The following is a 26,158-nucleotide window of genomic DNA, read 5'->3' as shown; positions in this document are numbered from 1 at the left end:
CATGTGAACTTTCAAACGGCACGTAGAGATAATTGAAGCCCTCTCAACTGTGTTGGCGAGTAGGATACTGTTTTAAGAACATCAGTTGGATGTGAAGCGCCTCACTTGACACAAGCATACATGTACTGTGAATTTTGAAGAAGAATGCAAAGCTTTAGAACAGGGGAGGGTTTACTTGCCTAAATTCTTGTCAGTGAAAATATCGCTGCCTTGCAGTTAACCAATTGCACTATCTCAAGGAAGTAGAGAGAACAATGAAGTCTTTGAGGATCAATAAACTGCCAAATGAATTTTCTCTAAATGTGTTTGATGCACTCCCATATTTCTGTATCTCTCCCTGTGACTCCAGTCTGTCAATACTTAATGATTTAATATCAGTCCATTCTTGGCCTCTGACACTGAAACATATTGGATTCGAAAGCAAGAGTTTCTAAAATATAACTAGCGTAGAACAGAAAACAGTTTTACTTTATTTCAACTTAAAAATACTGAAGTGTTCAGAGGGAGAAATCTATGAATTGCAATAAGAAAGAAAAACATGCCTTTAATATTGCTCCTGCTACTTCTGCTAGACAGCAATGAGATTAAATGAAGAGCAAATGGAGACTTCAAACAGCAATCCTGAAGTTTTCAGTAGGAGGAATCTATTCACATATGACATCTCTTTAATATCTTGTTTGCTTCTCCATGAAAGCATCTATCTACATTTCTGCAGAACCTCAAAAACATGCCTATACATGCAATTTACTGCAGTTTCCAGGTGAAATGAACACTATGTGCAGTAAAACACCAACAACTCCAATTCCTGTTCACAGAAAATATCATTACAGGAAAGGCTATTGACATATTTTCTCATGGTTCCTTGCACAATATTTTGTTATCACCTAAAAACTTTTTTTATATATACATTTGTAAATTAAAATGTAAAAAAAAAAAAATAGCTTTGAAAGTTACTGGACTATGCTTTAAAATAAAATACTATTTCAAACTTTCACCTTCAAAAATTCACATTTAATTCAATATGCTGCTAGCCATTTCATTGTAATTATTTGTTAAATTTAAAGCAATTTATGAGTGAAAATTGTTTAAAAAAATTTAGTGTGTGTGTAATACATTTTGATGTTTGCATCACATAAACTCCATCTGTATGGCATTTTTGACATAGTAAACTTGCTAGGTAGCTCACCTGGTATGCATTGCATTTGCGAGTCGTCCAGTGAACACAAGTCACGAAAAAGAGTTGAAAAACTTCTAGAAACCAACAGAAATGACATGGCTGCTTCAACAAATGTGTTTTAACGTAAGTGCGTTTTGTTAACACTGTCAGTTAGGTTTAGCTTAGGGTTTAGTGTAAACAATACATTATTTTCAAAACTTGTAGTGACCAGACTTTTAATTTCTAAACTGCCTTGATAAACATAAAAACAACATAATGAAACACTGCCAGATTCACGTTCACCTGTTTCAGATAAAACTGAACCCACATTTAATGCCACTCACAGAGTGTTTTGAAATGTGCATTATTTATTAACTTATTATTTTTTAATGCCATGTCAGCAGCAAGGCTATCTTCATAGTGATAACAAAGTAAATAACAAAGGTTGTAGAGTAAATAAAAAATGATATAAAATATACAAGATTAATACATAAGTTAAACATAAAAACCATAAAAAGTTTTAATTACTTTAAAAACTTTGCATTCCAGTAAAATATGCTTAACAGTCAAGAAGTTTTGTTTATAACAATGCATTACTTGTTTTGCTTTGTTTTTTATTTTCAATGGGAAAATTAAGTTTTGGTAGTCTCTTTGGTAGGCTAAACTTTCAAAAGAGGTGATTAAACAATTAAAACTCATCAAAATTTTCTTCTAATTCTTCCAAAATGAAATGATCTGAGCTATACTACCTCAATTTATATTACAGTACATCTAATATGTGTCTACTTCTATAGGGATTCCTTTCAAAAGCTACTTGAAACCTAAACGACACATAACTGAGAACTCAATTAACTCTCCTGTGCGATGAAAGACCAATAAAAATACACCCTCCGGCTGACAAACACAGATGCACACACATCCCAATAACACCTCAAGCTCTAAATCCTCCCTTATTGTTGAAAGACGAGAGCAATCCTTCGGTCCGCGGACCACGAAAGGGGACAAGGCCGGTCGTCACACGCAACAAGTTGCGGACAACGGCAAGATGTCACCCTTGGTCACTCGAGCTTGCGGTGCATGAGGAGGAGTGCCTCCTTGACTCTGCCGCATCCCAGTGATGGGTGCTCGGCCCCCGGGAGAGACGGGAAGGGGGGATAATGTGTATTAACCGAACAGACACCTGCTATTTTTGTGCAGCACCTGCCTGGCTGGCCTGCTGCGCTGCTGTCTGCGTGCACTGCAGAGATAACAGGGGGGCTATTCACAGCTAGTCAGTCGGAGAGAGTCAAGCCCTGTCTCACTTTCTATGTGTGTGAGTGTGTCTTACTCTCACACACATCGATGCCTGCTCTGTTTATCCTTCCTTTCTGTCCAACAAACACATAGATTCTGACACAACTCTTACACAAATGCGCTATCAATCCTTCTCAAGCAACTCTGGCTCAATCCGTGTATCTTTATGTGTTTCGTTTGCACACACACACATATAAATGCACACACACACACACACACATTCAGTCTGTCTGCTGCAGACTGCAGCCAGCTGATCTTGGAAAAGGAAGCATTTTGTCTAAAAAATATCTTGTTATCGGTTCCAGTTTTGTGAATAACAATCACTCTATAAAAGCATCTCGCAATCAGCAAGCAACAAACAAACATGTAATTGCATTCAAAATTATATATAGACCACATCCAACTTCTCTCTGGGGTTCATCGTTCACTCTATTTCTCTCTACAGACTCTTTTCACTGACCGTGATGGTGCTTTTCCACAATTACTTTAAATTTTTTATGTTTTCATTTAAATAGAAATTAATGTACATTTACGGCGTCTTTATAGGATCTTGGCATTAAATTGCAGAAAACTAGTTAACACTAAAGAGACATCTTTAAATGATACCAATTACTGTTGCACAATTAATCGCATTTGAATTGTGATCATTATTTTTGCGTTCTCTCAATTATTTAGGCATAATCGTCTGCAAAATTTGCGATATACACAAAAATAAATCTCGACTATTTTGTTTGCAATTGTAGTTGTAGAATAAACGTATGGTAGCTTAGAAGCTGCATAAGTTTTAAAAGAAATGCATTAACATAATTTAAAATTACTGCAAATAATATTAGGAATTTCACAGTTTTAGCTTTTGAGAGAAAAGTTATACCAGTTTTCTTAATGAAAAGAGTGCATTCATGTACATGATAAATATAATAATCGCTAATATAATATAATAATATTTTCTTAAGTTCTGCTTATGCGAAAGTGCAGTAATTCTAATGAAATGTAAAAGAAATTTCTCAAATGAAAATGATCGTGATTAATAATCATTTTGAGCAAAATAATTGTGATTATTAGTGTTACCATTATCATGCAGCCCTTCATTTTGCTATAAGTGGTGTGCTATTACTTTTCTGTGTGATCGGAGTTATGATTTTATGAGATATGAGTACACTGTGCATAGTGTATAGTGCTTCATTTGGGACGCAACTTTCGTAACTGTATATCAACACCTTGGCAAGCACCCAGAACACTTTAGCATCATGGCGGTGAGTTTTGTACAGACAAGCAACAAAATGCATCAATCTAGTTGTTATTTACTGTGCACTGTATTCAAACACAAACATTTTAGCTCACGTCAACTGTACAACATGCAGCTAGTGTACGTTTCCACTGTTATCTGTAGATGTTATCGTCTATCTAAACATTTTGTTCTCCGCCGCACGTCTCCAGTCTGTCCTTACATATGATTTATTTTCAAAGTCATGGAACCTATGTGTAAAAATAAATAAATAATATAAATAAATCATGCAGTGCCTAAGAGGCCAAAGACAACATGTCAGCAAAAAGAAAAACAACAGGCAGTTACAGGCCAGCTAATTCTTGGTGTAGGACTTCTGTCTTTCTCAGGAAGATACTGCCTCATGGAGAGACGTGGCGGTTTTCTTCTAGGTCCTTTTCGTCATGTCATTGTACATAGCTGGTTCAGTCCTTTTTGTAGTACTAAAAAGAATTAATAATATATATTAATATTGTAATATTTTAATGCATGAACTGAAACTGAATGGAAAAATAAATAACCTTTTTACAGTTCTTATTAACAGTCATTTTTAATGTAAACTACTATTGTTCATTGTTTATTCAGAATACACTGACAATATACATGTGTTCATTTATAACTTGAAATGTTAAATATGTATTAGTAAATATAAAAAATAACATTATTAATAAATGCATCATTAATGCATGATTTCTAATCAACTCGCCTTAGGACTACGGATGCAAATTAGCCAATTTGACTAAATTTTTGGCACATTTTACATATTGCCATGTATAATTATTTTTTGTTGTCGTGGATAAAATAAAATAAATAAATTATAATAAATAAATAAATAAATAAAATAAAGCATTAACTAATGTAAGCGGATTGACCCTTTTTGTTAGCCCCCCAAAAAATAAACTGTAAAAGGTGTTATAACTTGACACCATTTGTTATAATTTTTTTTAAAATCCATTAAAAAGACAGATTCTGAAAGCTTCTTGTATGAGAGTGGTCATATACATTTCCAGTGTATACCATGGTATTACCTTCTGACAGCCTCACTGTACCGTGGTACCACTATAAAAGCATTTTAAAGTTAATTCCTAGTTAAATTTGCCTTAGAAATTGCTAGTTTTCCATGGAAGCAAGGGAGCAGTTCATCTTAACTAAGGTTATAAATTATGCAAAATTACAAGAGCAACAAACCCAACAATCATCACATGTAGAACGCAAAGGACAAAAGTCAAATTCAGGTGTTGATTGCATTTCAGTCATGCATGTATATCCCAAAGCACACGATGAAACGATCCCCTATCCTCCTAGACAATATATGAAAGCTTTGTCTTCAGAAACAATGTTGACATGCGAAACGTGCTTTACATAAGCCTGGCACTGGAGAGGTTTGTTTATTACCAGCAAGAGCCGCAGAATTATGAAGCATCAGCGGCCCTGAAGTGTGCATACATTCACAACAATAGAACGATGAACCAATGAAAGCCACACCACATCAGATCGCTCACGTGAATTAGAAACTAAACAATTTTGCAAGATATGGATGCATGACCTATGAAAGATGCTACTGAGAGCCAACAAGCCCTGAATGAGATGAAAAAGAGCCTTATCAACCAGCTAAATTTCCTAAAGGGATGCAAACAGAATTCCATCATGATTTAAAAGCAATTCTAAAGATTTCAAAGTGGAAATTTCTTTCAAAATGAGCCATCACACAAACAAAAACTACATCTTTCAGACCATCAATAGAATCGTAAAGAATCCATGTGATTTCCTTTAAAATGTCCAGCAGCAAAACATGAATTCAGTACAAGACTTATAATCCTGCTCCTATTTTTGGTTTCAAATTCCAATTCCAAATATATATCCAGTATCTATTTCTCCTTGAATAGGGTGTATATATTGACTTAATATTACTTGATTTACCATCTTAAGGATTTATGGTGGTCTTTCAGAAACTAATGTTACCTAATAAGACTTTTACATCACCAATAGAACCAATGCCTTCATAAAAGGAATGTAAAGAAAATCTTTCACAAACTCTCAGCTTCCATGTGATTTCCTTTAACTGCCCAATAGCAAGACATTATTCCATTCCAATAAGTAGAGCCCTCATATACAACAGACACGTTTAATCCCCAAAAATCCCGGAAGAATTTCAGTTCATCCAGCTGGATTTGATTCTTAAAGGATTCTTACTGGATCCCATTAAGGTTGGTACCAAACGTTAATCATATATTCCTCCAGGATTTTATGACTAGGGTGGATGCAATGACTTGATGAACCTTCTACAAGACCAATAGGCACCATGGTCAGACATTAACAAGGGTTTAGGGCAAAAAAAAAAAAAATGCCCTAAAGAGCTCCATATATTTATGTAATTCATCCTTTTTTATATTTTTCGACTATTGCTAATATTTTAGGCCAATAATTATGGCTTCAGCGCCTCTGCAGAGCTAACATGAAGTGTTTGTGATGAAATCAGCAATTCAAATCCTGACCAAATGCCACTGCAATTAATTTACCTACTAATAATATTTTTAAAAAGTTAATTTCTGACTCTGATGTGCATTAAATCTATCGTTAATATGACTGAGCTGCTCACCTGGTAAGTTGGATGTCGGTGCGTTTAAATCCTCAAGGTGATGCGTTCCTTCTTGGCGCAGGATGCGGGACAAAGCTGATAATTTCACCTGCCTCTCCTCCAAAGCGATCACGCGCACTGGGCTGACATATCGGTCCAACGCGGGGGTCTTTGAGCGGGTCCGGTGCGCACCGGGCGTTATAGCGCAGTGGATCCGCGTTCTTCCACTGGCTCACGCAGACACAATGTCCCTTTCGCGAAGGGATCTGTCGGGATCCGGTGTGCGGACGCCGCTGCTGTAATTCGGTGAGGATATAACGGGTAGGTGTGGTTGGGTGAACGGACGGAGACAGACAACCGTGGCACGGGTCCAAAAGAGCAGTCCTGCTAAGACGCACAGCGCAGCGTGTGTGTCCGCCCGCTGAAAGCCTTTCAAATGCAGAGGATTCACGTGCATATGAAGATATCAATGTCTGAGGATCCTTAAATGGTTTTGGGTATTTAAAAAAACCCCACACACCCCTGCAGTCTGGAGCGGAGCGTCTCTCCAGCGGTTCCTTTGGCGGTGCTCAAGAATCCGTCTGTGCGTTCTGCTTTCGTATAAACTGATATTTACATCAACCGGTGAGACGCCGAGCGCTGCGTAAACACGAGCTTCGATCCCCGGGCTTCAGACTGAAGCACCTAACCATCCAAGAGGGGGGATGGATGGATCTCTCTCTCTCTCTTTCTCTCTCTCTTTCCCTCACACACAAGCACTCACAGACACACATACACACATTCATTCAGTTAGGCAACGTATACACACTCGGATAATTAGATCTAATTAATATCTCAATTGTTTCACCTATAGATTAAATGGAGAGCAAATAGAAAGAATGGATTTTCCCCTGAGAAAAACACCCTATTAATTTCACACGTCCTCTGAGATTCAGTGAAGATCTCAACAATGTCTTAAACCGTATTCAATATTACATATCTCAGTATGAACTGACGTATATCTCATCAAACTGGTTTAAGACCAAATGATCTGTACCCATATTAATTCCATGTGAACATATTTGGTTTGTGTCTTATGTGGTTTCTAGAGAAACATCTGAGACAAAGTCACTGCTTGAATTAAATGTATTTTAGGCCTACATCTTCATTAAGTCTTCTGAGCAATATGACTTTTAATAGCTACTCGAGAGCACCCTCCTTAGACTTCTACTGCTATACAATAAAGCTAGTTATGATTACACTCTTAAAAATTTATATTAATTACATAAAAACACATTTTTATTGTCTGTAATAATCTACTTTAGTTTTCACCCATATACAGAATCATCAACTTCAGCAAAATAAAAAATAAATAAACCTTAAGAATCCTACAAAGGATTCCTCTATGTTCTTAAATAGAAGGTTTACCCCAAAATTCTAATTACTCATTATTTATTCACCCTTGTGTCATTTCAAACCCGTATGACTGACTTTCTTCTGTGGAACATAAAAGAAGATATTTTGAGAAATGTCTTAGTGTTTTGTTTTGCTCCACAATGTAAGTGGTCTCTATAATGTTGTTTAGTTCAGTGTTTTTCTTCTTTTGTGTTCCACAGAAGAAAAATATGCAGTTTTACACACTTCAGATGTAGAATCCTTACTGCATAAGCAAATATGTTAAAAAAAAAAAAAAAAAAAAAAAAAAAAAAAAAACTGTGTTATTGTCGGTGAATATGCATGCGACTAATGCACAGGGACCAAATATACTCCAGGATATGTGTCAGGGTAACTTTTATTATTTAATTTCAGTTTATTTAAAGCGAGAATCCTCACCACCATGTGGACAACAAAGGCTCTTCTCAGATAATGCTTTGGACCATCTGTGTTTGGTTTTTGACTGCCGCACCTGCTGAAGCAACAAAAGACATCAACAGACCGAACCAGTTAATGAACATAAAATAATCTGTCATTGTGATCTCACTTTAAACACAGCTCATATCACAGACCGCCTCACCAAAGACCTATCTACCTACCAATGTGTAATTTAACCTGGACTCCAACAACCTATTGGAGAAAGTTTCGAAATAAAACACATTTTACATTTCCATTTTTCACACTTAAAGCTGGCATTTGTTTGATCAACAATAAAGTAAAACAGTAATATTGTAAAATATTATTACAATTTCATATTTTTGTGGAAACGTGAAACATTATTTCAGGACTTTTTGATGAACAAATAGTTAAAAATCAAATATTAAAAGTATTAATTTCTTTCCAAAAAAACAAAAACAATACTAATGGATTACTCTGATGTTACATATCAAACCAAAACATAATATAATACAAAAAATCTAATATAACTTAACATATATAGTATACTATATACTTATAGTATATATTACATACTTACAAACCCGATTCCAGAAAACTTGGGACACTGTACAAATTGTGAGTAAAAAAGGAATGGAATAATTTACAAATCTCATAAACTTATATTTTATTCACAATAGAATATAGATAACATATCAAATGTTCAAAGTGAGACATTTTGAAATGTCATGCCAAATATTGGCTCATTTTGGATTTCACGAGAAATACACATTCCAAAAAAGTTGGGACAAGTAGCAATAAGAGGCTGGAAAAGTTAAATGTACATATAAGGAACAGCTGGAGGACAAATTTGCAACTTATTAGGTTAATTGGCAACATGATTGGGTATAAAAAGAGCCTCTCAGAGTGGCAGTGTCTCTCAGAAGTCGAGATGGGCAGAGGATCACCAATTCCCCCAATGCTGCGGCGAAAAATAGTGGAGCAATATCAGAAAAGAGTTTCTCAGAGAAAAATTGCAATGGGTTTGAAGTTATCATCATCTACAGTGCATAATATTATCCAAAGATTCAGAGAATCTGGAACAATCTCTGTGCGTAAGGGTCAAGGCCGGAAAACCATACTGGATGCCCGTGATCTTCGGGCCCTTAGACGGCACTGCATCACATACAGGAATGCTACTGTAATGGAAATCACAACATGGGCTCAGGAATACTTCCAGAAAAACATTTTCGGTGAACACAATCCACCGTGCCATTCGCCATTGCTGGCTAAAACTCTATAGGTCAAAAAAAGAAGCCATATCTAAACATGATCCAGAAGCGCAGGCATTTTCTCTGGGCCAAGGCTCATTTAAAAAATGGACTGTGGCAAAGTGGAAAACTGTTCTGTGGTCAGACGAATCAAAATTTGAAGTTCTTTTTGGAAAACTGGGACGCCATGTCATCCCGGACTAAAGAGGACAAGGACAACCCAAGTTGTTATCAGCGCTCAGTTCAGAAGCCTGCATCTCTGATGGTATGGGGTTGCATGAGTGCGTGTGGCATGGGCAGCTTACACATCTGGAAAGGCACCATCAATGCTGAAAGGTATATCCAAGTTCTAGAACAACATATGCTCCCATCCAGACGTCGTCTCTTTCAGGGAAGATCTGGCATTTTCCAACATGACAATGCCAGACCCCATACTGCATCGATTACAACATCATGGCTGCGTAGAAGGAGGATCCGGGTACTGAAATGGCCAGCCTGCAGTCCAGACTCTTTCACCCATAGAAAACATTTGGTGCATCATAAAGAGGAAGATGCAACAAAGAAGACCTAAGACAGTTGAGCAACTAGAAGCCTGTATTAGACAAGAATGGGACAACATTCATATTCCTAAACTTGAGCAACTTGTCTCCTCAGTTCCCAGACGTTTGCAGACTGTTATAAAAAGAGGGGATGCCACACAGTGGTAAACATGGCCTTGTCCCAACTTTTTTGAGATGTGCTGATGCCATGAAATTTAAAATCAACTTATTTTTCCCTTAAAATGATACATTTTCTCAGTTTAACCCTCTGGAGTCGATTAACGCGTATACGCGTTTTGGGGTATTTTCTCCTGATAACCCCGAAAAGAACTTAAATTACACTTTCAGTTTTGATCGTCCAGATAAGTGCAATACATCAATCGAATCTGTAAAGGGTCTACTTTTTTTTTTGTATACAGACATAATAACAAAAACTTTGTGCACTTATAAAATAAAGATAACAAACAAGGAGTGCTGTCTGCAGCCTTTGTCTGCGCTGATCTTCAGATACAAATGCGTCATTAAAATGAACTGTAACTCAGTGAATACTCAACGAAGAGACATGAGAGAGATATCTATAGAAAGCCTGACATGTCTACTACTTTTAAACTAAACAAGTGCTGCTGAAAACAAATATTCTGTGATAAAGTAATCCATATGAAAACAACGCGATGTCCGGTTTTCACGTCTCCCTTCATTATCTTATATGCGACCACGCCCCCGCGCGCCGAGCGCGCTTTTTGAGATTCAATGTTTCACTGAAGCGCGCGGCTTTTGAATACGCCCACACAACAGAAGACAACGCAGCGAGACTGTTCTTCAAGTTTTTATTATTTTACTGTTTTCTCTTCGCGATGAGAGGAATAAGACATAATTCACCCCAAAAAAGATGTGATGTGGGTTGATGGATTTGAGATTGGATTTCCTCAGAAAAAAGAATAAGCACTTTATCAGCAAGATCATAAACATGAGTAAGTCTCTTTTTATTGATTTATATACTTGTACTAGTTTTCACATAACGTGTAAACCTTTTTACTAGTTAGACTTTTTCCAAAGACTTTTTCCAAAACTATAATTCCTGACTAAATGTATAATCAAGTGAAATATTATGAAGTTTCAATAACAATATACACTACTATACCATTCAAAAGCTGATGTAAATAATATAAATGTACCAATAATGTAACTGTAACAAATGTAACAATCATTGCTGTTCTTTCAATTTATCCCCCCTAAAAAACCTAAAAAAAAAATATTCTCAGCTCTTTTTCAACATTAATAATAATAATAATAATAAATAATAATAATAATAATGATAATAATAACAATAAATGTTTTTTTAGTAGAAAATAAGATTGTTAAAAGGATTTCTGAAGGATTGTGTGACTGGAGTAATGATGCAAAAAATTCAGTTTGAAAGTCAGCTTTGATTTTTCCTAATAAACTGTTTAACTGCACTCACAAGTGAATATTAAATTATGTTGTTGGATAATTAAATATATTCTAAATAAACTACAAACATCAAATTATATAGATTTATTTTGTCCTCACATTCTTTCTTGTAACTCAATCCCTCTCAGTGACACAGCTGACTGAATGGCTCATTATGCAGCTCATTATGCAGGCCTTTGTCTTCTCAGGTGTGAATTCATGATAGTTGACGCCTACTCGCCATATGACTTTTACCAACAAAAAGTGTCTTAGAAAATTTAAAATCAATATATTGTTTTCTGTAAGTGAGTAAACAAGATGATTTTCACATCATTTAGAAAAAAAAAATTCTAGGCTACAAGCTCCAGTTCTCAAAATTCCTGGGAACCAATTTTCTGTATGTGTTTTATTGCCTTATTCAAGTGATTTAACATTTTTAGTTTTTCACTAACCACGCATAAAATTTTTTTTCTCAAAAACACAATCATGTACATACATGCTGCTCACATATTATTATAGCCTAGTTTGTGCTGATTACAGTGAGATTAGACTTAAGCCATTTAGATATTTATAAGAAACTGAAAAAAGCACAAATGTCAGGGCATGACAAAACTTCTCCAGGCCCCAAAAATACCCTTAGACTCCAGAGGGTTAAACATTTGATATGTCATCTATGTTGTATTCTGAATAAAATATTGAAATTTGAAACTTCCACATCATTGCATTCTGTTTTTATTCACAATTTGTACAGTGTCCCAACTTTTTTGGAATCGGGTTTGTATAATATAACATAATATAATATACTGTTGACCCAACCCTAACTGCAATTCTATACTGATGATTTTAGATTGAACCTGCAGTCAAAGAAGTTTTTTAAAAAAGCATTAATAACGGTCCACAAAATGAAGAGCCTAAATAATCCAGGCAGTCTAATATTTCATATGTTAAAACAGAGAAAATATATGCAAGTATCATTTCAACACTTCAGGTGACTCAGCAGCATAGACGGTACTGCTTTCCTCTTTCTGACACACACGCAGAACAGATTTTCCAGATGGATTCTCGGCTGATTCACTGAGATGTGTGGGATTTTTGCTTCAGAGTCTGATATATTCGCCAGTATGATGTGACTCATTAAAGTTTAAAATGCACTCAAAAGATTACAAATGCACTGAACTACAGGATCAAAAGCACATGCATGCATTTCTCAAGGGTTGTTCACATCAAATAGCAATGCTTAAATCAGACAAACTGGCCAATTAGTAACAAAAGAGTTTCAATTGTAGAAAAAAACTGAAAAAACAAGCCCTTTTCAAGTGTGCAATGCAAATATTTTTTCAGGCCTGAAAACAAGACTCTGAAAGCCCAGTTTCCCAAATATCCCCCAACGAAACTGCGATCAAAGAGAAAAAAGAGAGAGGGGGGAGAACACTTTTTAGTAATATTCTTGTCAGGCAGGTTTTCATCACCCTTGCTTCTGTTGCTGAGGAGATGAGCATCAGGAAACCATTACGCTGATATTTTTAGGCAAGCATTGAAACAGATGCTGCTTTGATATGGAACAGGGGAAAAGTATCCGATTCTGACATCTACAAATTGGACACAGGTCAGTGGCAAATCATTCCAGAAAGTGTTTTTAGCACAGACCCTGCAAAATTGAAAACCTATGTGCAAATCACTACAAAAGCCAGCAGGCCACACCACAACATTGTAGCAATTTATGTCAATAAAATGGGTCGCCGAAAATGAAAAGTCTGTACACTGCTCTCAAATCACATTAGAAAATTCAGGAAATGTAGCATTATGTCACTTGCTCACCAATGGATTTTCAGCAGTGAATGGGTGCCGTCAGATTGAGAGTCCAAGCAACTGATAAAAACACCACTGTAATCCATGAGTAATCCATAAACCACTCCAATTAATCAATCATCAGTTAACATCTTGTGAAAAGCAGAGATGTGTGGTTGTGAAAAACAAATCTATCGTTAAATCAATATAATGTCAGACTGTCACTTTTGGTTAACATATGAGTCCATAATCAATAATAATAATAATACTTCCTCCAGTAAAAAGTCCATTGTCTGTTGCCCTCTAACATATAAATCCAACAAAGTATTTGTTCTGAACTGTTTTGGCTGGTAAACAGTGCTTGATCTGTGCAAATATCTCTCCTGATTCAGACGGGATAATTTATTTTATTTTATTTTTTTACTGGAGGAAGTAATATTATGGATAGAGGACTCGTATAGACAGATGCAATGGTTCGAATTATATATCTAAAAAAAAAGTCATAATGATGGATTTGTTTCTTACAAACATGCAACTTTTTTGCTTCACAAGACATTAACTGATTGGACTGAGTCATGTGGATTACTTGTAAATTATTGTAATGTTTTATCAGCTGTTTGGAATCTCCTCTGACGGCACCCATTGACTGCAATGGATCCATTAGTGAGCAAGTGATAAAATGGTACATTTCTCCAAATCCGCTATAATGAAGAAAAAAAACTAATCTACATCTTAAGTGAGTAAATTTCCCTTTTTGAGTAAACTACTGTATTTCTTTAACTCACTGATGGCACACTTAGCATAAGAAATGAGAATTAAGAGCTGCAGCTGGGGAAAGATTTAAATGGATTATTATTAAATGGACTGTTACAGGATTCATTTGAAATCCTTTAAACCTGAAGTGCAAAAATGCAAAAAAATACAAAATAAATAAAACAGGTTCAGCTTTCTTCCACTGGTGGGAATGAATAGTATAACCCCAAACTCAAACATTTGGTAGCTGCTTTGGATAAAAGCGTCTGCTAAATAAGGCTGAATCAATGTAAACTCATGTCTCTTTGAGCCACCGTTGCTGTGTTGAGATGATAGGGAGGGATGAACAAACAAACAAAGCAATCAGACACAAAACCACATTTTACACTTTCGGAGAATCAACTTCCTTACCGTTGATTCTGCACATCAAGCTGTGATAGTTGAAGGGAACAGAAAACTCCATGCTGGAGCTTTGAGCAGATTTTATTTGAAGGGAGCCATTTAATATAAGTGCTTTTTATCTTCAACAGCTTCAAACCATTTTAATAAGTAATGCTATAGAGCAGGTAAAAATAGACACATATTAAGGTATCCCTGGAGATAGCACTGAACATCATAAACAGGTTTATTGACTGTGGGTGTGATGTGAAGATTGTTCAGACAGCGGTGCTGCATCGTGCTGAAGACAGAGAGACTCTGCCATCTAGTGCTGACGCAGATTCTGACATGATGTCCATTCTTAGAGTGCATTGGGAAGATTATTCTGAGATGCAAATGCCAGCAGCAAGTTTTTGGTGTTGTTCAAATTCTGTTTATGACAACCTTTTTCTTCCTAAATATATATAACATTAAATTTCTGGCAATCAGAGCGGTAGGCCTACCTGGCACAAAACATCTGTTAGAGTAATAGCATTAAATATGAACAGATTAATTTACACCAAACAAAATGAAGTTTAAAAAAAAAGTTTTAATAAAAATAAATCTAACTAAAATTAAATAAAATATATTAAAACTATACTCCTTTTTTATTTTGTGTGGAAGCTTGTTTCTGCCACAGGATGCTTTACTATGAAAACTTTTAGTTCATATCTCAGTTTACATCTCGCAATCCAGAGAGAGAGAGAAAAAAAAGTCCAAATTGTGAGATAAAAGAGAAAAAAAATTCTGAGATAAAAGGTCACAATTACCTTTTTAACTTTTTTTTTTCCAAGGCTGGAAAGTTATGCAATTTTTTTTTTTTTTTTTTCATTATTTTTCAGCTAGTTGCCAAGTCAACATGTCATTTTCATTAAGTTTAATGATGTACTAAAATAACTAAAACTAAATCAAAATAAAAATGAACAAAGTCTATATAGATATACATAAAATACTCTAAAAAATGAACTTAAGCTTTAATTAAAACCAAAATAAAAACTTTTAACTAATTTAAAATATTAATAATAAAGATGACATCAGTATCTCAATTATACAAAAATAACATTTCAGTGTTAAAAGAGCAGTATTTTTTAAGCATTTGTTTCCAAAACCACTGTAAATGCCACATATTAATTTTGTTAAAGCGTTAAAGTTAATTCATTTTTTTTTTAATTCATTAAATTAATTGGCCTTCCCAGTACTACATAGAGAGTCCTTTTTAGGCCAGCATATTGGATTATTCCATTTAACATTTATTGCATTACAGTTTTGTGCTCAAAATAATGTGGCATAAAAGCAGTTAAAGGACAACCATCAGTCCATCAGCTCATATTAAATACTCTGACATGATCAGAACCGATTGACAAAAGTGTTGTCTACGGACAAGAGGCTAAACTATTTCTAAGTTTAAATAAATTTTAAGTCTGATTCAATCTTGTAAAATATATGCTACTTTAATGAACATCTAATTTGCATTCAATAAAATATATATAAAAGTAAAAAATACACTGTAACTTTATAGCTTTCCTTTATTACTCAACCACAGTACATTACATCTTCCAGCTAAAAAATGAAAGCATTACCCAACACACACGAAGCATCTTACATCATACGGGGACACACTATCACCTCTTTATACAGACATGTACCTGGTAATATACAGAAATTTTCTTGCAAATCTCGAAACAGGTATGTGACTTAGTGTGACTAGAAATACAGCAAATTAGCTTTATATCGCTATACAAAATTGAGTCGGCATAGAGTATTTTAGAGTTCTCGGATAAGGTTGTGCTGTGTCACTGAAAGTGCAAAGACCCTTCAAATGATCATCGTGGAGTTTTGTGTGAGTCTGATAAATCTATCCAACTCTCCCAGTCAAAGGTTTTGACATTATTGCTCGGTTGTACAGAGATGTGAATACTAACCCTTTTCATTACAGCTCTAAAAAAAAAAAAAACATCCTTAACATCCTTTTAGGCTAACATGAATTATTTAATTTCGGAAAGTCATATAATATACACTGAAATTCACACGCTATAATTAGTCAGTTTTCTTTTCATATCTTATCTATTACATGCATACTGAAAGTGGCACACACCTGCTTTAACACAAAGTTTGCTATGCTCATTATGACACAGATGTCAACATGACAAATGATTTTTCCTGCAGTCTGTTGTTCCTAAGATCAATGTAAAGCAGGTTTCGTTTTACTGGCAGCATTTGAGGACCAATATGCAGTGTGTTGTCAACCAAACAAATGAAAATGTTCCTGAGTACACACTGCTTTTTACAAGAGTTGGGATCTTAAAAATGTCAAAGTCTTAAAAACCGTCTTAAGAATTACAGACATCAGGAGAAAAATCGACTGACCTTAAGAGAGGTATATAGCAAACTAGATGTTAAAGATGCTGCGATGTCCTTTTAAAGAAATAGATCACCTAAAAACTCTCTGCTTTTTCATAAAAAGAAAGCATATAGTGACCAGATGCATAATGACAGATTTTCATTTTTGAGTGGTTATTCACCAATTCATCATCATCATCTCTGAGCTTTTGGTCACTATATGGTTTATAATATTTAAAAATGACCCGTTTATGGTCCACGGAAGAAATGAAATCAGATTTTCATTTTTGGGTGAACTATCACTAAGTCCAAAAAACAAAAAACAAAACACAATCTAGATGTCCAGGCTACAAAGACACACCTATCCCTTTAAAAATGGCTCTTAAACAGTAAAGGTTTGTTCATATTATAGCAAAGACTTGTCAACCTTATAAAAATAGATCTGGAAGTTCATGTTAAATATCCATTGACCACATAAGAGCATGTCTAATACAGCGAGGCTTGTTTGTGAGAGAAGTTACCGCTATAAATAGCTCAATATACAAACTGCGATTGGAAATAGCAAAAACGACGACGGTAATGTGATTTGATGACCTGGCATGTGGTAATATAAAAAAAAAAACCTGTCACGGTTCTTCCTCTCGCAGACATAAACACAGACAAGAGGTCAGCGGTGGATGGAGGTCACGACCCCATTCTAAGGCGGCTCAGAAAACTGTCAATCACACATCAGTCTGGGGTTGACTTGGTCAGAGTTCATTTACGCATCATTACATCAACGTGCACGAGCTAAGAGAAGTGAATGCGGGAAGAACATGTGATGTTTTGGGTGTGGCGTGAGGTTTCCTGTCGTTCAGGTCAGGTCCTCACAGTGGGTAAAATCACGGCTATTAACCTCCGCCACAATTCAGTGCATGGGGAAAAAGTGGGAAAAAGGATCAGAAATTGAAATATTTACAAATTCAGTCCCCATTTTTGAGGCTGGAAATGCCAACTACTACATTGTGATACATATTTCACAACTCAATACACTGATGCATCACAATCACAATATCATATCAACTGGACCAGGGAAGAGTTTTAATCTCTCCCACACGTTTTACTTCACTTTTGTCTTATGGAAGCAGCTCTGGTTTTAGAGTTTTTGCTTATGTAGACAATCTGTTTCTTCTTAAACATATAAATGAAATAAATGAATACATGAACAAAAAATAAATTGTGACAGACGGATCAACACAATCTTGATGGAACTACTGTTCAAAAGTTTGGGGTAAGTAAGATTTTTTGTTTTTAAAGAATTCTCTTTTGCTCTATAAGGTACACAGTAGAGTAAACACAGTAAAAACTGTAATATTGTAAAATATTATTACAATGTAAAATAGATTTTAAAATAGAGTCAAATAGAAAACAGTGAGTTTATTCCTGAGGCAAAGCTGGATTTCCATCATCATTACTCCAGTCTTCAGTCTCACATGAGCCATCAGAAATCATTCTAATATGCCAATTTGATAACTGATATTGATTTAATATTGATGATAAAATGTTTAAACTCCATTTTTTCTATTTCTATTTGAAACAGAAAACTTCTGTAACACTGAGAATGTCTTTACGATCACTTTTGATCAATTTAATGCACTCTTGCTGAATAAAACCATTACTTTCATAAAACAAAAAAAAAAATAATAATAAAAAAAATCCACTGATCCCAAACTTTGAATGGCAGTGTATTCCCATATATTTTTATTGTATCAGTACAGCTCTACCCAGATCTTTAAAAACAGTGTTTGGGTCCCAAACTACTTTTTTAAAAATGACAGGGAAGCAAAGGGAAAAATGCTAAAAGAAAAATTTAAAATCTGGAGAAACAAAACTGGTATGGACTTACACTACTAGTCAAAATTTTGGAAACATCTATTAATATTTTTGTTATGACTATTTTATTAGAATAACAGAAAAGTAAAAAAAAAAATTAAATAACACAAATTAAAGAAAAAATATTTTTTTTATTAAAATGGCTTACAATTCTTCTTCTTCTTTGTCTAGATTCCAGCTCTGGACATTCGTCAACTTCATGAGCAGCATGCTGGGAGGGTTTTTAAACTGTACTGAAGATGTCTGTATGTATACGGTGGACGGTTGCTGGTTGCTTCACTGGTCTGATCTGGTCTGACATGTCCATTAAAAAAGATGATTCATTAAGATTTTAGTTTTGTAAAGAAATTCTTAAGTAGGCACAATGTATATTTGTCTACACCGCTAATATTAAGCATTTAAGCAGAAGGCTTTAGATCAAAAGGTTTTTAAGATCATGAAAATCAAACTCGGTGTGTCCAAACTTTTGACCGGTAGTGTATCTCGAGATGCCTGATGAAGATCAGTTCATCAGAAAAAAAGGTTTCAATGAAACCACATTCATACACACAGCAGATGGTATAAAAAATATTGAATACACACACACACACACACAATCTGTCCAGCAGAGAGTCCTTGTCTAAAAAAAGATGATGATGCTATATTTTAAAACAGACTGGTCTTATGCTTACCAACGAGAACTAACAAAAGAGAAAGTACATAAACACCCACAACAGCTTCATAAAGATATTAGATATCAGTCATTTCATATGTCCTGGTCACATAAATCACAAGCCATATCAGCTGCGAGTGCCTCAGACGAACTGAGGTCCTGAGACCGATGCAGACGCTCACACATTCAGATCTTTTGGGTGTGAAGTCAAGGTGTCTTCTCAGTAGAAAACTCAGCTCCAGGCTGATAGAAACATAAAAGTCGAAAGTTTACAGAAGAACAAACCCTCCAGAAGCAGATTCTGTTTGTTTGCTTTCCATATATGTCAACGATTTGTTGACATGAGCGTAATGAAGGGTGCATTTACTGTGCAGCCACTTCCTGGCTGATGAATCGACGCAGGCGTTCCAGGTACTGGCTGTAGAGCTCGATGTCGTTGTGCCCGGCTCCTTCCACCCACAACGGCTCCACAGCCTTCGGGCAGCGCTCAAACAGGGCCAGACCATGAGAGAAATCAATCACTTCATCCTCCGTCCCGTGGATGATCAGCACCGGAGATGAGATTTTAGACACCTTCTCAATGCTAAGGGAGGATAAGACACAACAAAGAGTTATTAAAGAAACAGTCCACAAAATCCTGCCACTATTTACTCTCCATAACGTCCTTCAATATCTGTATGACTTCTATTCTTTTGTGAATTGTAAAAAGGACATTTGGAAGAACTCACTGGTCTTTTTTCCAGGGCAATTGTACTCACAGGGAATTGGTCATAATAACAATGAAAATAGTTTCTATCAGTCTAAGCACTAAATTTTGAAATCTTACAGTAGCTGTAACTTTTCTGTGATGCGAAGCTATCATTATTATAGTCATTGATATCACACGATCCTTCAGAAATCATTCTAATATGATATTATGCTGATATTATGCCCAAGAAACATTTATTATTATTATCAATGTTGAAAACAGGTGCATTGCTTAATAAATGTCAGTTTTAACCAATTTAATGCATAGTTTCTGCATACAAGTATTAGTTTCTAAAATTCTTATTGAGTTTTAAACTGTAGTTTATTCCACAGAACACAAGTCATACATAAACAGAACAACATGTGCGTGAATAAATTACAAAAACTATTTTTTTGTGAACTACCCCTTTAGTTAGTAAAGAGGTTATAAAATATTTTTTTTTACCAGAGCAATGTAAAAATAGTACAATAGTACCATAACTGTAGTCAAAAAGCTAGTTTCTCTATTGACTGCCATTCAAAAGCATTCTGACTTAATAATATCTTGCAAGCAGTGCTAATAAAGCCCAAATCTTTCATACTATACAGTAGCAGATTTTTTACTATTGCTAAATTTAAGAGAGAAAGGGAATTCAATTTTTTCCTCTTTATGGAAATGTACGACTCTTAATTCTGAATGGATGAGCCATGTTTGAAGACTATAAGCACACCTATGACCGCACCTCAGTTGAGTTCCTTTAGAGTTAGTGCAGGACCTATTATAATATATTCTACTATTCTAAACCACAGTGTTAAGAACATCTTTGTCATGCAAAGAAGAAGGTTTTCAGTGCTCACTGACTTTGGGAAGGCGTCAAAGCAATACGTCTTCTTGGTGTCAGGGAATGCCACCCTCATCCCTGAGGTGAGGGGTGAGTGAAGTACCACGGCAGCACACTCATAACGGGACGCCAGGTCCACGGTGGGCACAGTACCAATGCTCTGCCCATAAAGGATTATATTCTCAGGGCTGATGCCATACCTGAGACAACACAGAAGTGATTCCACACATTAAATAATAAACACTAAATCTTAATACAGCACCAGTACAACTGCATGCTTTCTAGTCTCTGACATACCTTGAGCGCAAAGCATGCCACGCAGCATCTATGTCTGCATACAGATTTTTCTCCGATGGCTTCCCTGTACTGACCCCATAACCAGAATAATCATAAGAGAAGATGTTGCAGTTGATACGAGTGCCCAGACCGATGTAGAAGCTGCTCATCTGACCGAGATCCACAGCATTACCATGAGAAAAGAGCACAGTGTACCTGTAGAGCACAAAAACAGGGACAGATTTAGAGGACTGGCTTTAAATGGATTGTGAGAACTAATTGTCCGAACACTGCAAATTAATATCATTTCTTGATTAAGAGGAAGAGATACAACAATATAATTCTGACATCTATACAGATACAGAACTTAACACTAGAGTCATCTCCATCAATTAATCAGTATGCATTTTGTATAAGCTTAAATTCTGTCTTTTTTAAGTCTGTATGTTTAAAATTGTATTATAAAGTAAAGCAGTAAAAAAAAACATTAGTTTCCACATAAATCTCCATGGGGAATTGATTTTAAACAACTTACAAACCTTTAAAAACAGACCTACTGTAAGCTACAAGGTTATTAATAATGGTATATGCTTTTACTGAAGCTACCAGCCCGGATTTTTTCAACTTTTAATCGGATTTTATCATCAACTTACTTAATCATATAATAATCTCATCCCTGGAGGAAAACTAAAAGACACAAGATTCTTTATTTTATATATACATTTACATTTATGTACATTTTTGCATTTAGCAGACACTTTACTTACAGTGCATTCAGGCTATACATTTTATTTTATTTTTACCAGTATGTGTATTCTCTGGGAATTGAACCCACAACGTTTTGCACTGCTAACACAATGCTCTACCACTGAGCCACAGATTTTACAATGCATTATAAGGTGCATTAGAAGGCATAATTCATGCATTAAAACTACCTTTATAATACATTATATATAAAGGCTTTAAGTAAAGTGTTAGCAAATAGTTTTGAAAATGATTTCAACTTGTTCCACTGTGTTGTTATCATTATGGTTGTGGTTTGAACTTAAAACTTTATCATTATCATTATAGTTATCGTTCCTGGTGTGAATGGGCCTTTAAAGGCTTGGGTGAGAAGACTACAAAGAAGGATTTTATATTAACATCTTAAGCTGATCCTTCCTCACCTTGCGGATGGGGCACAGCGGATGTACATACATCCCACTCTATTGCCCCGGCTGGAGTGAGTGAGGAAGACCTCGGTTCCGTCCAGCTCCCTTTGGGAATACTGGAACTCTGCTCGCTCAGAGAGGTGCAGCTTCCATCGGCCTTCTCCACTTCTGTCACCAAAACCTCCTCCTCCTGCTACTCCTGCTACTCCTGCTCCCACTCCTCATCCCAAACCTGACCTCCTCCTCCTGCTACTCCTGCTACTCCTGCTACTCCCGCTACTCCCGCTACTCCTCCTCCTGCTACTCCTGCTACTCCCGCAGCACCTCCAGCACCTCCAGCCAATCGGGAGCGCAAACCTGAGGCTCCAAGGTTAGAGGTCACAGGTGAGGTGGACTCCAGGTCTGGCAGAAGAGAGTAGGTGGGCTCCGGGGGCAGGAAGGCCAGCTTCGCTGCAATCCGGCTCGGACAGGGCGGGCAACAGAACAGGCCGCACAACTCACTGATGGATAAGCCGTTCATTTTCTTATGGTGGAAATTAAAGATCCTGTAAAAGATTGCACGGGTTTAATTATCATATTTCAACATCATTCACATAAGCCAATGCCAACAAAGCAATCCAGCCAAGGGAGAATGTCATTTCATGTTAAGGAGGGTTGACATTTAGATTAAAGGCAAATGTTGATTTGGTCATTGCAAGACAGTGCGATTAACCTTTAGAGACATTTTAACAGGGCACAGAAATTAAAGCTGCATCGGGGTCAGGTGAGCTGCCCACATAATCACAAAACTAAAATGACAGATTATTTTAGCTTTGATTTTAACCTAGAAAAACAAGTTTCGCCAAGCAGCAAAACTCACAAATAGTTAGGGAATTGTAAAATCATTTGTTTTGAATCTAGTCATGCAAATAAATATGCATTAAAATATAAATTAATAAATAAAAATCCACTAGTGATCTCAGACTGATCTTTGGACCCCAATGCATGTAAGCAAAAACGTGATTTACAAAGAAATAAAAATAAATAAAATAAGAAATATGATTCAAATATATTAAAAAGATAGATAGATAGATAGATAGATAGATATGCATTAGTAACACTGCATGGTACAATTTAACATCAAATAAATATTAGTAACACTGCATGGTACAATTTAACATAAAATAAATATCACATAATATAAAATACAAAATATACACACACCATTTGCACAATATACGAAAACGCATCCACTGCACAAGTGTATTATAATTGCAAATCACATGCATAAAAATGATTTACAACAGTGCATTATTTTACTCTTGACGTGATCATAAATAATGAATTTCAAAAGAATATTCCAGCTAGTATGTATCAATATCTAGTGTGTTAGCACTAGCTGGATTTCTGGCTAAATAAATCAAAGACATCACTTACCAAAAAGGGTTTAGTAATACAAAATGGGCTTTGGCTACCTACAGACAAAGTAAACGCTAACAGTTTGATCCGTATTGATGAGAAACAATCAGTAGGATGACAAACATCTTGTTGATTATGGCAGGAATCAGCCCGGCATTAGCACCCAACACTGATGTTTTCATCTGTCGGGCAAAAAAACGAAGGCAGCGCCGGATGTGTCGCATTTCACAATAAAAGCCCTTTAACCGGAAAAGTTTAATATGGAAGATGAGTTGGAAAAAGGTAAACTTACTTAAAAATCTTAATTTATTTAATAATATGTATAAATATAACAAATAATAAAACTAATTCAATATTACTATTAAATATGTATTAAAACGACATTTGCTTTTTTTGGCTGTTTTTATTAATGTATCTGACCTTGTAATCACAAATAAAATAGTTTATTCAAAGTTTTAATTTGGGGATCATTCCTGGGGGGATCACTCGGCGTCATCCTGTAATGTGTGAGAAGAAAAAGAACAAACAATTTAACACAAATAAACACTTTAACTAAAAAAAAAGTTACGTTGGGCCTCTGTTATAGGCCTTTCTTATCTCAAATTACTTCCTTATCTAGTATTCATTGCAACAGCAGATGTGACAAAAATAAATAAAGGTTGATACCTCTTCAAGGTTGATTCAGGAACCACAGAGTCCTTGAAATTACATTTTATCAGCATTGTGCCCTTAAGTAAAACACTGCCAGCAACAAAATGTGTGTTGTTGCTTTGGGTTAAAAAATAAATAAATAAAAAATAAATAAATGCAAAGTAATATTGCCTCCAGGTTAGTGTAAAAATAAAGGCTACATGTATATATATATATATATATATATATATATATATATATATATATATATATATATATATATATATATATATATATATAATGTTATATATGGGGGCAAAAAATTTACTTAGGCAATATCACACAAATAAGAGTGCTGTTTTTTCGAATATTAGAGCAATCCCAAACAAAATATTCATACAACACTTCACAATAAGTAATGACGGTACATTTTAGATTTAATATTTGTTTTGCTTATGAAAATAGGTCCAAACAAATCCACAGCAGATCAATTGCCAAACAGTGGTGTTTCGTTACTGAACGAATTCCCGTTTAGAATGAACTGAGTTAGTCACTGATGACCCATTCATGAGCTTTTGAACGAATCGGTTGAATGAGTTCATGATTACTCTGTCACTTGCTGCCCCATACTGGTGATTTTGGTTTCATATTTAAAATATCATACATTTATTTAAAGTATAATATATTTATTTTTAAATAGACTTAAAAAATAAATCTGGAAAGATACATCTATTTGTTTGTTTTTTTAATAGGCCTATATTAAAAGCATCCTACAATACCATCCACATTTCACGTCACTGCCAAATGTACTGAAGTGTAATACAGGTAGGCCTACAACATTATTATAAAATTCCTTAACGTCAAAGCTTAACTTTAAACATTATTGGCAGGGACTAACAGACTGTCCTTTGCCAACATTCAGTGAGTTCCTGAAGCCATGCTGTCCTGTCCTGTATCAGATAACTGACAGCAAATCAGGAGGACAGACGTCAGAGAGATGGATGCTTCAGGCTCTTCCACATGAAGAGAAACATAAGAGTAATGACAACTGATCTAATGTGCCTTATGGACTTCAGATGAGATTTAGATTGAATATATTAATATTGTTATTTCCCTAATCGCCTTGTACAAATGCATGTATGCTGTAACAGACCTCAACACAGCTGATCTTGGTTGACTATTACTGTCTTACCTCTGGACAAAAGCCAGTAGTTTTGATTGATTATGTAACAGAGATTAATAATAAACAGACAGTAGATAATCAGAGTAAGAGAGACTGTCTGTTAAATAGATTAGGCATTCCTGGATATTCACTGGAGCAAAATTAACAGTATATGAGATAGCTGCTTAACAACAAACATATATTTTTCTTTTTAAATACTAATACAATAAGGAAAATATTTCCTGAAAAGACTTACAAATTCTTTGTAAACCTAAGTGTTCTATAATCAAAAACAACGAGAACTCTTATTTTATCCAAAGAGGTTCTTTTAGGACTGATTTTCCTTTTCTACGGAGTTCTGTAACAGAGTTGCATATCCAAATTTCTGACATATTGATATAATTCAGATCTAAGATTGACTTAAAGGTTGATTTAATCACATCATGCCCTGTTTTGTCATCAGATGTTGAACTGATGAGATTTGTCTGTCTTTGTTTTGTGGATTAATGGATGATATGAAGGTTTATTTGTTTGGTTTATTTTAGAATATTGTCTACTTATGTTCAATACATTTTGCTGGGAAATAAAAGTTTTTTTTTTAAATAATGCTTTGTAGCCAAGACTTAATGTGTGTTACAGAGAAGCCCATTCTCCCCTAGACCTATAGACAAAAAAAAAGATAATAAATAATAAGATCAGTTTATTATTTAGGTCAACAAATTATAAGAGGGGTTAGTATTAGCCAAATAACTGGAATGTTGTCTGTTCCTATAGGTATGTTTACAGGGTAAACTGTGCCGGTAAAACTACAGTACCCATGATGCACCGCGA

At 35.3% G+C, this 26,158-nt stretch overlaps 2 protein-coding genes across 4 annotated transcripts in view; both read right to left on the bottom strand.

Moving 5' to 3' along the window:
* LOC109074133 (semaphorin-6B-like) overlaps positions 1-6,793 on the bottom strand; it is a 115,701-nt gene extending 108,908 nt beyond the window's left edge. The window contains exon 1 of the mRNA XM_042718967.1: positions 6,313-6,793. The gene's annotated coding sequence lies outside the window, so the exon portion shown is untranslated. The remainder of the gene's footprint in view (positions 1-6,312) is intronic.
* Positions 6,794-15,786: 8,993 nt separating this feature from the next.
* LOC109072254 (alpha/beta hydrolase domain-containing protein 17A) lies at positions 15,787-23,761 on the bottom strand. 3 transcript variants are annotated; one of them, XM_042718985.1, is made up of 6 exons: positions 23,554-23,761; positions 22,375-22,682; positions 22,153-22,324; positions 21,008-21,202; positions 20,731-20,910; positions 15,787-19,725 (listed from the first exon to the last, which is right to left on the bottom strand). In XM_042718985.1, exons 2-6 carry the CDS (start codon positions 22,655-22,657, stop codon positions 19,506-19,508), a joined length of 1,050 nt encoding a protein of 349 aa, XP_042574919.1. In that variant the 5' UTR covers positions 22,658-22,682; positions 23,554-23,761; the 3' UTR covers positions 15,787-19,505. The 3 variants fall into 3 exon arrangements, with proteins under 3 accessions (XP_042574919.1, XP_042574920.1, XP_042574921.1); XM_042718986.1 differs by having other exon boundaries at positions 22,153-22,318; positions 23,554-23,760; XM_042718987.1 differs by lacking the exon at positions 23,554-23,761 and having other exon boundaries at positions 22,153-22,357; positions 22,462-22,677.
* Between the last annotated feature and the right edge of the window lie 2,397 nt (positions 23,762-26,158).

This window comes from Cyprinus carpio, chromosome B2, assembly GCF_018340385.1.
Source record: "Cyprinus carpio isolate SPL01 chromosome B2, ASM1834038v1, whole genome shotgun sequence".
Taxonomy (NCBI): Eukaryota; Metazoa; Chordata; class Actinopteri; order Cypriniformes; family Cyprinidae; genus Cyprinus; species Cyprinus carpio.
This window is presented reverse-complemented; position numbering and strand designations above follow the sequence as displayed.